The sequence below is a fragment of the Carex rostrata genome, chromosome 4 (genome assembly GCF_964058835.1).
Source record: "Carex rostrata chromosome 4, lpCarRost1.2, whole genome shotgun sequence".
Lineage (NCBI taxonomy): Eukaryota > Viridiplantae > Streptophyta > Magnoliopsida > Poales > Cyperaceae > Carex > Carex rostrata.
The window spans coordinates 10,232,355-10,246,569 of NC_135921.1; the positions used below are offsets into that span (position 1 = coordinate 10,232,355).

The 14,215-nt window shown below is 30.0% G+C and overlaps 1 protein-coding gene across 1 annotated transcript; it reads right to left on the reverse strand.

The window, feature by feature from the left end:
- Positions 1–7,085: 7,085 nt before the first annotated feature.
- LOC144552407 (alpha-humulene synthase-like) lies at positions 7,086–13,804 on the reverse strand. The gene is made up of 7 exons (XM_078300411.1): positions 13,575–13,804; positions 12,644–12,902; positions 11,961–12,330; positions 9,755–9,979; positions 8,686–8,818; positions 8,172–8,426; positions 7,086–7,762 (listed from the first exon to the last, which is right to left on the reverse strand). Exons 1-7 carry the CDS (start codon positions 13,710–13,712, stop codon positions 7,469–7,471), a joined length of 1,674 nt encoding a protein of 557 aa, XP_078156537.1. The 5' UTR covers positions 13,713–13,804; the 3' UTR covers positions 7,086–7,468.
- Positions 13,805–14,215: the final 411 nt, after the last annotated feature.

The following is a 14,215-nucleotide window of genomic DNA, read 5'->3' on the forward strand; positions in this document are numbered from 1 at the left end:
ATGGACTTAATTCTGAAACTTATTGAATTAATTTCAAATGACAATTGCTTGCATACAAATTTTATAGGTTTTTAAATTAATTTTAAACAAAGTCAAATAGTAAAAAAATATAAGTTAATTTTGATTCATTCATTTTATTATTATCATTTTCACCACTTGACTTTACACTAAATTAATTCACAAATTTATAAATTTTGCATGTAAATGCATCACTTGTAAAGTATATATGTTTTAATGATTTGAATTTTATCGTTTAAAGTTAATTCGGTATAATTTGAAAATAAACTCCCTAAAGACTTGATGAGTTTTGAAAAATAAAAAGTTACACTTAGTTTGCAATTAGAAATCTTCTTCATGAGAATTAAGTTGTTAAGAACTAAAGAAAAATTTAAAAAGTTAAAAGGTGTTATCAAACAACATCGAAAAAGACTTGCGTACTTAAATGCATCGTCTAGAGAAACACTTGTTCTAGGCATATGTGAATTCTCCTTCTAAAAAAATAGAAAACAAATCTGCTGTGATTCTTTAAGAATCACAGGATCCTACTTTTTTCAAATCCGTCTATTTATTTGTTTTGAGATTTGTGCCTTCAAAAAATAGAATAATAAATTTAGAAAAGCAGGGTCCTTGATTCTCAAAGAATCACAGTCCATTTATTTCCAAAAAATTAGGATAGACAGCAAGGGGTGGACTCAGGATTTTCACCAGAGAGGGGCAAAAAAATATTAAATCAAATTTAAATAGCTTATCGGATTTAAACTCATTAACTAATTGAGTACTCGATAAAAAAAATAATGTTTTAACTTATTTTTTCAACACATTGATTTATAATTTATGATCCTATAACTTATAATTAATATTACAAATTATAATTCAAGAAATTTATTTTGATTTTAACACTAAATTTAATCCGAATTACAACTCAAACACCCAAAGAGGGGCAAAAAAATTTCCAAGGAGAAATCCAGGGAGAGAGGGGGGGGGGGGCAACTGCCCCCCTGTGCTACAGTAGATCCGCCGCTGTAGACAGCCACCAAAAATTCCTCATTATTTAAAAGTCATTATCTTTTGATAGAAACTAAGGAATGGAAACATAGATTTTGGTACTAGTTCAAATCAAAGTGATTTTTTTTCCCCAATGTAAAGTCAAAGTTAGGTTCATTGATAAAGACATTCAAACATAACAGACGTTAATTAATTTTGGAAAACTATATATAAAATGCTTCCTATTATACCAGAAAGTCTTGCAATTTCTGGATCTGTTAGGTTACAGACTTACAGTCGAAACGACAAATAAAAGTTTCAACTAAATTATCTGATCACAATTATAAAATGCTTCGTATTAATTGGGTTGCCTTTGTATGAAAATTATAATTAAGTCCTTGAGGAGATCATGACAGTCATCTTTACCCTTAATAGTTTTTTTTTTAATTAAAGATTCCCTTATATTTTAACATTTTTTAGATCTTTTCTTGTTCTCCGGAAAGAGACGACATTCACGCCATTGTACTAAGTCTGCAGTTAATCTTTACCCTCAAAATAAAAAACAACCAATTTTTTTTTCAAATCTCGTTTCTTTCTTTCTTTTTCTTTTTCTTTTTCTTTTTTCTTTGTGTTTTTTTTTGACGAAAGCTGAAAGCCTGAAACCTTGTTCCATTTCAGGTCAAATTTGGTCAATTTTGATAAATATGAACATAAGTAATCTTTTTAGGAAAAATAATTTTGTCACATTTTTTTCTTCCGTTAATTGTACCTATAAAACCTACTTACATTTCTACAATTTGATAATAGATGTAAGCAAAAAGTCAAAGCGAGCACAAATAATTGCATCAAAAAACAAGGAGACAATGACTTTTTATTAATAATGTTAATGTCTAATCAGAAACTACCAAGAACAGACTATTTATTAAATTAGCAAAAAATTCTAGTTAATATAGCTGGTTCTTTTAGTCAACTTAGGTTGCAATTGAGAAAGATATAAAGCTAGAAGGCGAATTAATTTCCCCACGTCAGATCAATTGGAAAATAAATTAGCAGACTTGATTTATTTACTACCTGATTTTCCAAATTTCAGGGGTAATTTTATTTATACCCCTCATAAAACTCGAAATTAGCGTATTTTTCTCCTTTAAAAATCATAATATCATATTTACCCCTCTAAATTTATAAAAATCACAAATTTACCCAAATTATTGTCTTTTGCCAAAAACACAGACAAGAATTCCATCGTGAATTCTCACGGGTCTATTATTGTTTTTGTTTTTTGGAAGAGATGAAAAAAAAGAACACAAAGAAGGAATTTTCTTTATTTTTTTCAATTTGAGAATTAACAAGGTTTAACAAGGGCCTTGGTTACAATGTATTTAAACTTGTTTTTGATAGCTTAGATTTATAGGACATATAGAATGACAACCAATCTTTACTATGCAAAAAAATGAGTAATTAGCTGTCGAAAACTCCCAACTTAATTACATTAAAAACTAATTCTTGAAGTAGTAGAAAAATGTTTTTGACGATAAAAGTCATCCGTTCATATCCGAGAAAAGCCCTTTTCTACTAAACTCCAATTTAATGCTTTGCTTTTAAAAGGAACTCTAAAAAAAATAACTACTTATAATTAATTTCAACAATAATTTCCTTTATGAATTTTAATAAAGGAAGTTCCATTTCACTATTAAATAAAGAGAGATAAAATACATCTCAATTCAATTACTAATAATAAAATTGAGAAATTGAAATCCAAACACAAAATTTAAAATTCTCATTTTATCCTTTATTAAAATATAAAAATATGTATTATGCATAAGAAAAATGTTCAATCTCTAATTGATCAGTTTCGGAGGACAAACGGTTCATTTTATCTATTTGTGACAAATACACAATGACTTTTAGGTATACGCTTGTGTGTATGTTACAAATAAGAACATTAACCATATGTCGATCTACACAACTGACAAATTAGAAGATTGGACATTCTATTAAACATTCTCAGTATTTTTCAATTTTTTTTAATAAAGGATGACATGGGTACTTTCTAAACTCAATATGAGTTTCAATAGAAAATGCATTAAATTGGTAAATTTGTGAGTTTTTAAAATTTAAAAGAGTAAATATGATATTATAAATTTGAGAAGAAAAGATGGTAATTAAGAAGTTTTTAGGGACATGCATAAAATTCTCTCAAAATTTAAAAAAGCATCTCCATATAGGAGTGAAAATGGAGCGGATAGTGGTAAAATCCCGATTTTTTTATTAATATCCAAAAAACAAATAAAATTTAAAAAAATATACAAATCCTGAATAAATTTCAAAACAATACCAAAACCGGTTATCCAATAACTGAATTTGGGACAAATGTCCGGTTAACGGATTCCCGGACTCAAAAAATAAATCCGGTTAACCGTTAACCGGAAAGTTATATTTTTATTTTTTAAAAAAAGAAAAAATCCGGTTAATGGTTAACCGGACTCATATATTTTTTTTAAGTTGTTTTTTTTTTAGAAAACAGAAATTTTTTTATTTTTTGTATTGAAATATTAGAAATGTTGAATATATTTCTTTAAAAAAATATGGAATACAATATAATTTGATTTATTAGAAAGACTGCAACAAATAACCCGGATCAATATTTTTCAGGTCGGATTTTTCGCGGCTGTAAGAAAAATTAATATATTTCTTTATGTGTTATTGGAAAAAAAATAAAAATGCTTAGATTCTGAGTTATTGATCCCGATTCAAAAGTCACTTCTATGTAATCCAGAAAATATTGTGATCCTTCTAGGACATTTAATTTATGAAAAGTTGTATCTATTTTTGAAAAAAAAATAAAAACTTTAAGTTATTTAATTATTGTTATTAAAAAAGAATTATTAAAATAGATACAACTTTTTATAAATTAAATGCCCTAGAAGGATCACAATATTTTCTGGATTACATAGAAGTGACTTTTGAACCGGGATCGATAACTCAGAATCTAAGCATTTTTATTTTTTTCCAATAACACATAAAGAAATATATTAATTTTTCTTACAGCCGCGAAAAATCCGGTCTGGAAAATATTGATCCGGGTTATTTGTTGCAGTCTTTCTAATAAATCAAATTATATTGTATTCCATCTATTTTTAAAGAAATATATCCAACATTTCTAATATTTCAATACAAAAAAAAAATTCTGTTTTTCTAAAAAAAAACACAACTTAAAAAAAAAATATATGAGTCCGGTTAACCATTAACCGGATTTTTTATTTTAAAAAAAAATATAACTTTCCGGTTAACGGTTAACCGGATTTATTTTTTGATTCCGGGAATCCGTTAACCGGACATTTGTTCCAAATCCGGTTATTGGATAACCGGTTTGGGTATTTTTTGAAATTTATTCGGGATTTGTATATTTTTTTAAATTTATTTGTTTTTTGGACATTAATAAAAAAAATCGGGGTAAAATCATACCCATATCTCTTTTTAATTCTTTGAATACATATACGGATTAGATATCAGCTAGATACTAATACCTATACGAATACAAATCAGATCAGATATTTATTAAAATAATATAAAAAATATTAAAAAATACTAAAGTTGATAATATTTATCTAATTATAATTGTGAATAACATATTTTTTTTTTCATAATATATATTAAAATATATAATATATATATCTACTTGTCGGATACGAATAATTAAAACGTAAAACTATATCAATATTCATATCCATACAGATATTCGAATATCCAATATTCACATCTAATTTTTTGAATATAGATTGAATACGGATCAGATATTATTCATACCGTTTTCACCTCTATCTCCATCTGATCAATGAATGTTTTGATTTTCTGAATACAACCTAGATCAAACCATAGTCACAAGATTCGTGAATTATACCTGAATAATTCGATTTTTTGGTGAGGCCAAACCGAATTCCAAATTATTTGATTGACCGAACTTTGAACGAATTCAACCCAAATAATTCGCGAATTTTTCTCAAAACATTTTTTTTGCTCTCTTGCAAAAGTGAGAGCCCTGATCCGGATAATTCCGAATTATTTTTGAATTATACCTGAATTATTTCCGAATTATAAATTTTTAAACTCGCCGAACCAAATCCGAATAATTCATATGTCACTATGGATCAAACAAGGGTTTTGGAAGGAATCTATTTTAGTTAGCACCATCATGAGTTCCTTTCTAGACTTTATAGCCCAATTTTATGGAGGCCTGACATATACCTGGGCCATGTTGATTTCAATGAGCTCTTCTACTATATAGAATTCTCACAGCCGGATCAAAACTAAGAAGGTATATTAGACTATAAATTTTAGACCGGTAAAATAAAGTACAGAACTTAGCAGGCCTAATTAGGCCTTGAATTGAAAACAGGTGTTGAGTTCCTCACATTATATGGATACAATATTAAACTAACGCGGCGAATTGTGAGGTTTGAACACTAGAACAGCTATGCAAGCCTCAATAGATGTTATCATGCCACTGATTAGGTGGAACATGCTTCAATGAGAACCCTGGTTTTGATTAGTTTTGTCTTAAGACTTAGATATTATACAGCTCAGGAGAGACAAAATAATTGGTTGACCGTGCCAGTATTACATTTTATATTCCCTGTTTTTTTATTTTTTTCCTTTTCCTTTTAACAGATTTTAAGATTACTGATTTGCACTGAGAATTTCCATATTTTTCATTTTTACTTCTAGATTTTCCTGTATAAAATTTAGTTTTTACTAATTTTTTTTTCCAGCAGTTGCAGGTGCGGCAATACATCTGCTCTTTGTTATACATATGTTTGTGCTGTGATTGATTGGAATGCATTTTAGAAGAATTTACCATGATTCATTACAAAGGATTTTAATTAATTTGAAATTAAACTTGTTAGAACAAAATGATCAATATGAAAAAGAATTCATTACTAAAAAAATTATAAAAGATGAGGGTCACTTAACGCATAAGGGATTAATGATGTATTGATTGATTGTCAAGTCTTGTATAAGAAACTTTAGGTTAGAAATAACCGGAACACTCAAGTGTTTTAAGGTATAGATTTTAATCGAGCAACCTTAGAATTTGGGACACCTAGGTTTGACCTTTGGTTTTGATGTGAAATACTAGTAAGAGTTTTAAGTTGCAAAGTGCCCCCAATAATGACAGCTTGTAAATGAAAGGTTGCTCGAATTCTCTAGTAAAGTAATAACGACTATTGGAATAGGTATAGGTTGAGCCATTTGGATTAGAAACCCTCATTAAATCAAGACATGAATAAAAGACAAGTAGGTAGTAATAAAATCAACGGATAGTTGCCGAAGGCCCCTAGATTTCCCCTCATTGTTATCAAAGCTTAGAATTCTCTCTCTCTCTCTCTTGCTTGTTTACAAACATCTCACTCTGGGTATTGAACCCGAAAAGAAAAGAAAATTGCAACACCCCCCAATTTACATTATTGCACTTGTTTTATTATTAGTTTATTTTAGTGAAAATTATATTCTCCCGTTGTCTTTTGAATCGATACCTCAAGTACTATAAAGATAGATTGTGAACTTACAATAATATTACTTTGTGTGTCTTAGGATTTTTATAAATTTAAAAGCTAAATGTTGGAAATAGACCACGAAAAATCTATACCCTTCTTCTACATCAATTTAACGGCGGAGACTTCCGCCTGTCAAGAGTTAAACGTCTCTATAATCAATAAACTCCCTTGACAACTAATCATGAATAGTAGACCATCAAGGGTGAACCTAAAAGAAGCAGAAACGTTCAAAGCTCCCGTGTCTCCATGAGGCCTTCCCTCTCCCACTTTCTAAGAGACAGGCATAATATCAAAAGGGAAACATCAGATCAGAGGTCTGAACATATAACATTTTTGCACCCCACAATTATACAAATTATAAAAATTATGAAATTATTTAATAATTTTTATTATTTGTATGTTATCCGTTAAAGTTAAGTTAACATATACAAGTATAGAGTACATATAAGACGTAGCTACTGATATATAAAAACAAAATTCTTTTTAATGAAGAGAAACAAGAACACAATTTCTTTTTAGTAATTCTTAAACATATTTTCTTCTCTTACATCCATAACATAATACAACTCTATTAATAGACTCTTACCATTAAAGTAAACCCTTAAAATTCGTACAAGAATAAATATAAAACATAATTCTAAACAGCAGCACTTAAACCAGACACTTGGTTACTAAAACTGCCTTGACTTTTTATAGAGAACTCCAAACGACTTAATACGAGAACCAACTGAAACTCGACTAGAAAACAAGTGAAAAACATAATTAATATGCCCAGGATGACCAACACTTGCCCCTTCAACTTATTTAATATTACCTCAAAATCTGACTGTGTTTGAGTTTATTCTTTAACAACTACTAGCAAATAACCTATTTATTTCATTCTCTGCATGAGAGTCATCCAGACTGGTAATTGCATGCAGGTGACTTATTTAAAGAGCGAAGGGTTCCAGCAGAAGCAGAGAACTTATTTTTTTCATATTGCTGGGTTTGTTTAATGCATCATCGAAGTAAACATAAAAGGTCTCCATTTGTCTGCACTGATTAACAAATATCTCAAGTACTGTCCTGGGAACATCAGCTGGGTGAAGGCATGCCTGGTTTACTCTCTTCCATGCATCCTCGCAAAACGACTGGAACTTCGCAGTTGTTTCTTCATTTGTTAATTTATGTTCGATTTGGTAGCACTGAATTGTATTTGGCCCTTGCTCGGACTTAATCTCACGCTGCAAGCATCAAATGAAAATAAATTGTGAAGCTAGAACTATTACTTAGTAAAAACTGTAGTTTTTTTTAATCAATGCATTCAATTTTCAAGTTTGAATTGAAGTTGCACTTCTCCAATAGCTTGATTGTTGTTCTTACGATAAATCATGAATCCCTTTTCTGGATTCTTAAATATTTGATCTGAGGTAGATGATCAGTTGGTTCCCACGAGACTATATATATTTATGTCTAATTCGACTAGAGCAATTGAGTCTGAAATATTAAAAGTAATACATAACCAAACAACAAAATGAAAATCTATTTCCTACTCTTACCCAGCTGCTCGTCGTATACCAAATGACTTTTCAATTTATAGCACACCAAATCAATTACTAAATTATCTTTAATATAATTAGATCATTTTGGTACCTCTTGAGTTACTACATCGTCAGTGTATCTAATAATTCTCATGCAATCCATGGTGACATCTGGGAAAGTATAGAGCCACTGAAAGACCTCTTTGGTGATGACTTGATCCCCTGGAGTTCCTAACAAAGGAAAACCAACCACGAGGGAGCCAACATGTCCGTCTATTGCGGGTTTTTCGCGCTCATGGAAGGATGGTACATACCCACTGACACGCCACTCCACTTCTTGCATGTAACCATCAATAAGTGTCTGAGCCTATTTATATAAATGTAAAATGCATTACAACTTTAAAATACAGAAAATAAGATATATATTCGAAAAGTCAGGATGAAAATAATTATCAAACAGAGTATACATATTAGGAGGTATTCAGTTTAATAAAATTAACACCTCTGGATTCCGCACTCCTAAAAATTTTAAACTTGATATGTTACTTATAATTATTAATAATCCACATAAATAAATAATATAAATATGCAGAGTTCGCCATAATGAGAAAAACATGGTATCATACCGATTTGATAATGTGCGGCAAACGGTACTTCTCACTGGGCTCTAATTCATCATCAAAACTATTAACTGTCTTAATAAATTGTTGACACAAGTTCCTCAAGTACATCGGTAAATCCACTGCCTTTTCATCCCACCTGCAAGCAAGTGATCCCAGGATTGATATTAGTTTCAGTAAATATATATAATGTTATTAATAAATAATTCCGCAAGTTAATTAATAATTCTGTTAATTATGAAGCATTTTCTGTTAATTAGTAATTCCGCAAATTAATTATGAAGCATCTCAAAAAAAAAAAAAACTTATGATGACAAATGTCTAAGCTCATCTTATGTATATATAATGTTTTTTTTTTATATTTATAAAATAATACATCTATATTTTTTACTTAACGGAAAAACAAACATTGGATTTTTTTTCTCCTTTTTCACAAAAATACTTTTGAAGATTTATCGCTATATCAATAAAAACTAGTTTTTTCACCTGTTCATTTTGTGTTATCAAAATTTTCTTCCAGCACATGTTACTTAGCAATAAATATATAACAATTGGGGATATTATTCTTGTCATTTTACATCATAACGAAACTGTGGAATTTGAAATATAGCTCGTTTTTCCTCTTTTTTTTTTTTACAAAAAAGTTGAGGGGGGTGGATGTTCTTCCTTGATTTTTTTTTTTTTTTTTGGAGTAAAGGAAGGACTCTAGCTTCTCTTTCTTACATATCCCACTGTTTGTTAGTTCCAATAACAACAACTTTTCATACCGATGATATTATCTTTATCAATTAAGTGCAGATGTGATTCTCATCTTCATCCCGATTTAAATCTGACCCTTTCAAGTTCTAACTTTGGTTTAGGTCTCAGAGATCCTTCAAAAAAAATTTTGGTTACCATTATAATTTCAGCAACTAATGATAAAATACATTCCGCTAGAGTCATTTGAACGATATATTTCTGTTAGAAAATATATCACCATTGGACGACAATATATTTAGTACTCAGATTACAGTTCATTAATTTTAACTAATGAAGAAAACATATCACAGGTAAAATATATATATATATAACTTGCCTCTGTATTGCCTCATTTAGAAGCTTGCATTCTTCATATGTGCCGTACACATCAAAAGTGTCATCAATAGGTGCTATCAATGAATACAACTTGGCCATCATTTTCCGTGCACGGCTATACTGATCGGCCCCAAAATATTGTCCGCAACTCCAAATGATATATACCTCTAATAAACAGTCCCGTCCATATTTTAGATTCTCGCCAATATTTAGGTTCTTCCACCATCTGCAACATGTATATAACCATTTCTGTATTAATAATCTATGTTCACTAATAGGTATTGAAACTTTTCGTGAAGCCGTTTAGTAATAATGAAATGAAACACTATATATTTAAGAAAGAAAGTATATTTGGTTGTATCGAAGCTTATTAAGTAAGTTGGTTTACATTGTAAAGACACTATGGACTTATATATATAGGAAGGTTGGCTACTCTACTTATATAAGCATATGAGGGTATGCTTATATAGACTTTTATTTTTAGGCCAAAAAGAGGCCATCTTTCAAGACATACAATATAGTTAAAAAATTCCACAAAATGTAAAAATCGGTATTCTACGTGTTTAGTATATAACCAATTTATTGAGCTACTTTGGTCGAACTTTAGAACATGTAATTTTAAAATTGGATCTGTAAGCACTTCGGCCGAAGTGCTTCCGTAGCAATTTAGCCGGATTATATATATCTATATATTTATATATAGAGGTTGGATAATATCAAAACGTTTGTTTCGTAGCCATGATGCAATCAATTAGTTTTTTTATTTTTAAAGTCCAAACGGTTGATCCAAACCATTAGATTTGATCTCTATATTAATATGTGCTTGGAGACAAAAAATTTACATTTTTTGGAATTTTTTTACTAATTGTTAAGTCAATTTTAAAATCATTGATTTTAATAAATAGTGAAAAATTTGTGAATCATTGAAAACATCGATTTTAAAACTGACTTAATAAATAGTAAAAAATAAAAAAAACAATGTAAAAATTGGTCTCCAAGCACAATTTTAATATAGATTGAATATTGAACGGTTTGGATCGACTGTTTGGACTATAAAAATGTAAACACCAAAGCATTTGTTCTATGGTCTAGGAACAAACATTTTGACATTAGCCAACATCTCTCTCTCTCTCTCTCTTTATACACACACACACACACACACATATTCATATATATACGCATGCATGTATTGGTAGGTCTGATTTGTGAAGTTTGATCTAAAGCAGTGTTCTAAATAGCTAGCTATAGCTTTTCCGGACCATAAACGCTAAGCTATAAGATAAAAGTGCGCTAACTCAACTATGACCGCTATAGCTATAATAGCTGATCGCTATAGCTATAATAGCTTACCGCTATTACCGCTATATGCGACCCGCTATAGCTACCGCGATGCTACATTGATTTGTTTTTGCAATTTATATAAACTTCTGTAATTCTATTCTTATTTCTAATGCTACATGGTCTTCTATGATAAATATGCTAAACCAAACTATGCTCTTCTGTTTTTACTTGTGATTTATTCTCTCATTCTATATCGAGAAATATTCAAATGTTAATTCTTCATTTTGATTGCTCTTCGCATAGTATTCATTTGTAAAATTATTATTGTTCGTTTCAATTGAAAGCTGATTTTGATTATTATTATTATAATATATCAAATGTTTAAATATGTATATTGACTTCATTTACCTTATAAAATTAATTGCTCTTTGTCTATTATAATATGCAATACTATGAAGTATTAAATAATGTTACTTTTTAGATTTTTCTTCTTCTTATTTACGTAATTGATAAAAAATATAGACTTAAATTAATTGTCATTTAGTTGTTACATCAATATCTAATATTGATTATGTTGATAATTAGTAGAAATATAGAATATAAATTTTGAAAAGGGAAAATCGCTATGTATGATAACTTTCGCTATATCTATGCTATTCGCAATAGCTTTTTTTTTTTTTTTTTTTTTATCTCCCCGCTATGCCGCTATAATCGCTATTTAGAACCTTGATCTAAAGTAATGTGCAGCTTAAATATATGCATCTAGTTTAAAACCGTGGCTAAGGAAATGTCTAATTCCGTGGGTAAGTCCACGGATATAGTTATCCCAAATTCCCCGCTGGTAAGCAATTATTTCCATGGTGATAAAACATATTTTAGTCTACTCCATATTGAATAGTTTTACAAGGATTATATATTGAACTCACAGAGAAAGAGTCTTCATCTCTTCTAAATGAAGAGTTTGGCACGTATTAAAGTCCAATTTTGCAAGCTCAAGTAATCTTTCATTTCGGTTTTCCTCATCATATTCTTCAATATAAAACCTTGCCTCCACATTCACCAGCATCTTATGCAACGGCACCTTGAGTGCGCGCAATACTTGTTTCTTTAGTGGGGATCTCAAATCATCGAGCATTAATGAGAGATGGCCCCTAGCAAATGAAATTGCATCAACAAGTATTTCCTCACCAGGAGTCGCAAGATACCCTGCGTTATACAGGCTTAGCAATCCTTTCGGGTCCTTGCTTATATTCTCGTCAAAGTTTCCTTGATGATCTTTGAAATTGAGAAATACATCTGTAAATATTTAAACAAAGTAAATAGTCAGATTAAGCGATTAATTAAATGTTTGGAGATAGAGGCGGAGCCACATGAGTCCAATATGTGACAATTCCCTCCCACTCCTAACTACGTCTCCAGATACAACTTCATAAACAAACAAAATCATTAAACAAGAGGCAACTATATATGATTTAAAAACTAAAACATTATTTTAAGAAAATAGATTCAGGAGTTCATCTATTTAAGATAAGCTGTTTTCTTAAAAGGTTGATATGAAAAAAAAAGTTGATATGAAAGATGACTTCAGATGAAATTAATTGTATATTACCTGAAGACGCATTAAACCCGTGTTGCCTGAGTAGCCGAAAGCGAGTTGCAACATGATGAAGATCACAATTAACTAGTTTAGCATCATGAAGATGGCTTAATGCATCATAAATGTCCCTCTTAAAGTGGTAACCTATGCCTAGGTGTTCAATTGTATCAATTAAGTTCACCATCTCCACACTGTCAATGGTGGACCCAAGTATTGTTCTAACTTCCTCTTTTAGCTCCCTTATCCTTGCTTCGATCCACTCTTTGGGCTTCTGCAAAACCAAATGTGCTGTATTAATTACACTCGTCTTAATTGTATTATATATATTTGGTACAAATAAGAGCTTTCTGAAAAATATTCAAGAAATTTGCCTTGGGTAATTTTTATATATATACTAATTTTAATGAAAAAGGGTTCAACTAATTAACTGAGGGTTTAAGTATTCTTATGCTTTCAAGGTTAGTACTGTTCCAATTGTAAACAGGAAATAAAATTAGCGTGGAAAATCTAAAACTGTCTTTCATTGTTGACCAACTATGTATAGATTATGGAGTATGTCCGATGGGCTCCATGACTGTCTTGAAAACGAACAAATTTTTGCGCGCATGGATCTTAAAGCATATATGACAGTTCAAGAGCACATTAGACCCAAAAGTAGGTATTTTCTCCATCAGACCTACTCCGTTCTCCTATATATTGTTTGCCATCAATCTTGGATATTTTAAATACAATTTAAGCACTCTTTTGATTACTTTTGAAATTTACAGCAGTTATTGATAATAAAGAAATTTTACAGCAGTTAACTATCTTTTCTTTTCAGCGAAGTAGAACTACTCTCTGTTTATTATGAAACGACCAATATATACAAGGCACCCAACAGCAAACTAGAACTTAGGAGTTGATTTTCATGGGAAAATATAGAGATTAATGTATGGAGGAATACCTGAATAGGGGCTGTGTGAGTGATGAAAGTGTCAGTGCGCCACGAAGTTGGCTCATAGTTAAAAAACCTGCGAGCAAAACCCTCCTGCTTCTCACTGTTGCAAACAGCGGGGCATGTTTTATGTGCTTCACTATTCATCTTCCCACCTAGATATCAAGAGAATTTGTTTATTTTCTAAGCTTCACTATTGTAACGATGGATCCTTAACCCTTTTCTTTCCTTGGGCAGAACACATTGCAAGTACTCCTATATATATAGCACATGCATCGATCTCCTGCTTTTGTTTGATTATTCATTTAATTATTATTTTTTTAATAAAGCGAATGAAAAAACAAAAAAAATCCTCCAACAGAAACAGAAAACAAAAAAAATCCTCCAACAGAAACAGAAAACAAAAAATTATTAAATTAATAAAAAATCACTTTTCTTGAACAAAATTCACATCTCGACTCCGGTGCAGCAGTGAAAAAATAAATCAGCTCGATTTTTAAATTAAGATTTGTGGTAAATTGTTAATTTCACAATCATAATAAATTGTTAAATAATGAAAATATTTATTTTTTTCTATTATAGTTTTTATGAAATAAAATAGTGAAAATAATGTTTAGCCCCGTCTATAATATTTTCTATTATATTGTGTC

What these genes read in the sequence shown, in the direction of transcription:
- LOC144552407 (XM_078300411.1), bottom strand. Translation starts at nt 13,712, where the DNA reads ATGAATAGTGAAGCACATAAAACATGCCCCGCTGTTTGCAACAGTGAG. An exon ending in CTCACACAGCCCCTATTCAG is followed by an intron (nt 12,903 to 13,574) that starts GTATTCCTCCAT and finishes TTGGTTTTGCAG; the next exon opens with AAGCCCAAAGAGTGGATCGA. An exon ending in ACGATGTAGTAACTCAAGAG is followed by an intron (nt 7,763 to 8,171) that starts GTACCAAAATGA and finishes TGATGCTTGCAG; the next exon opens with CGTGAGATTAAGTCCGAGCA.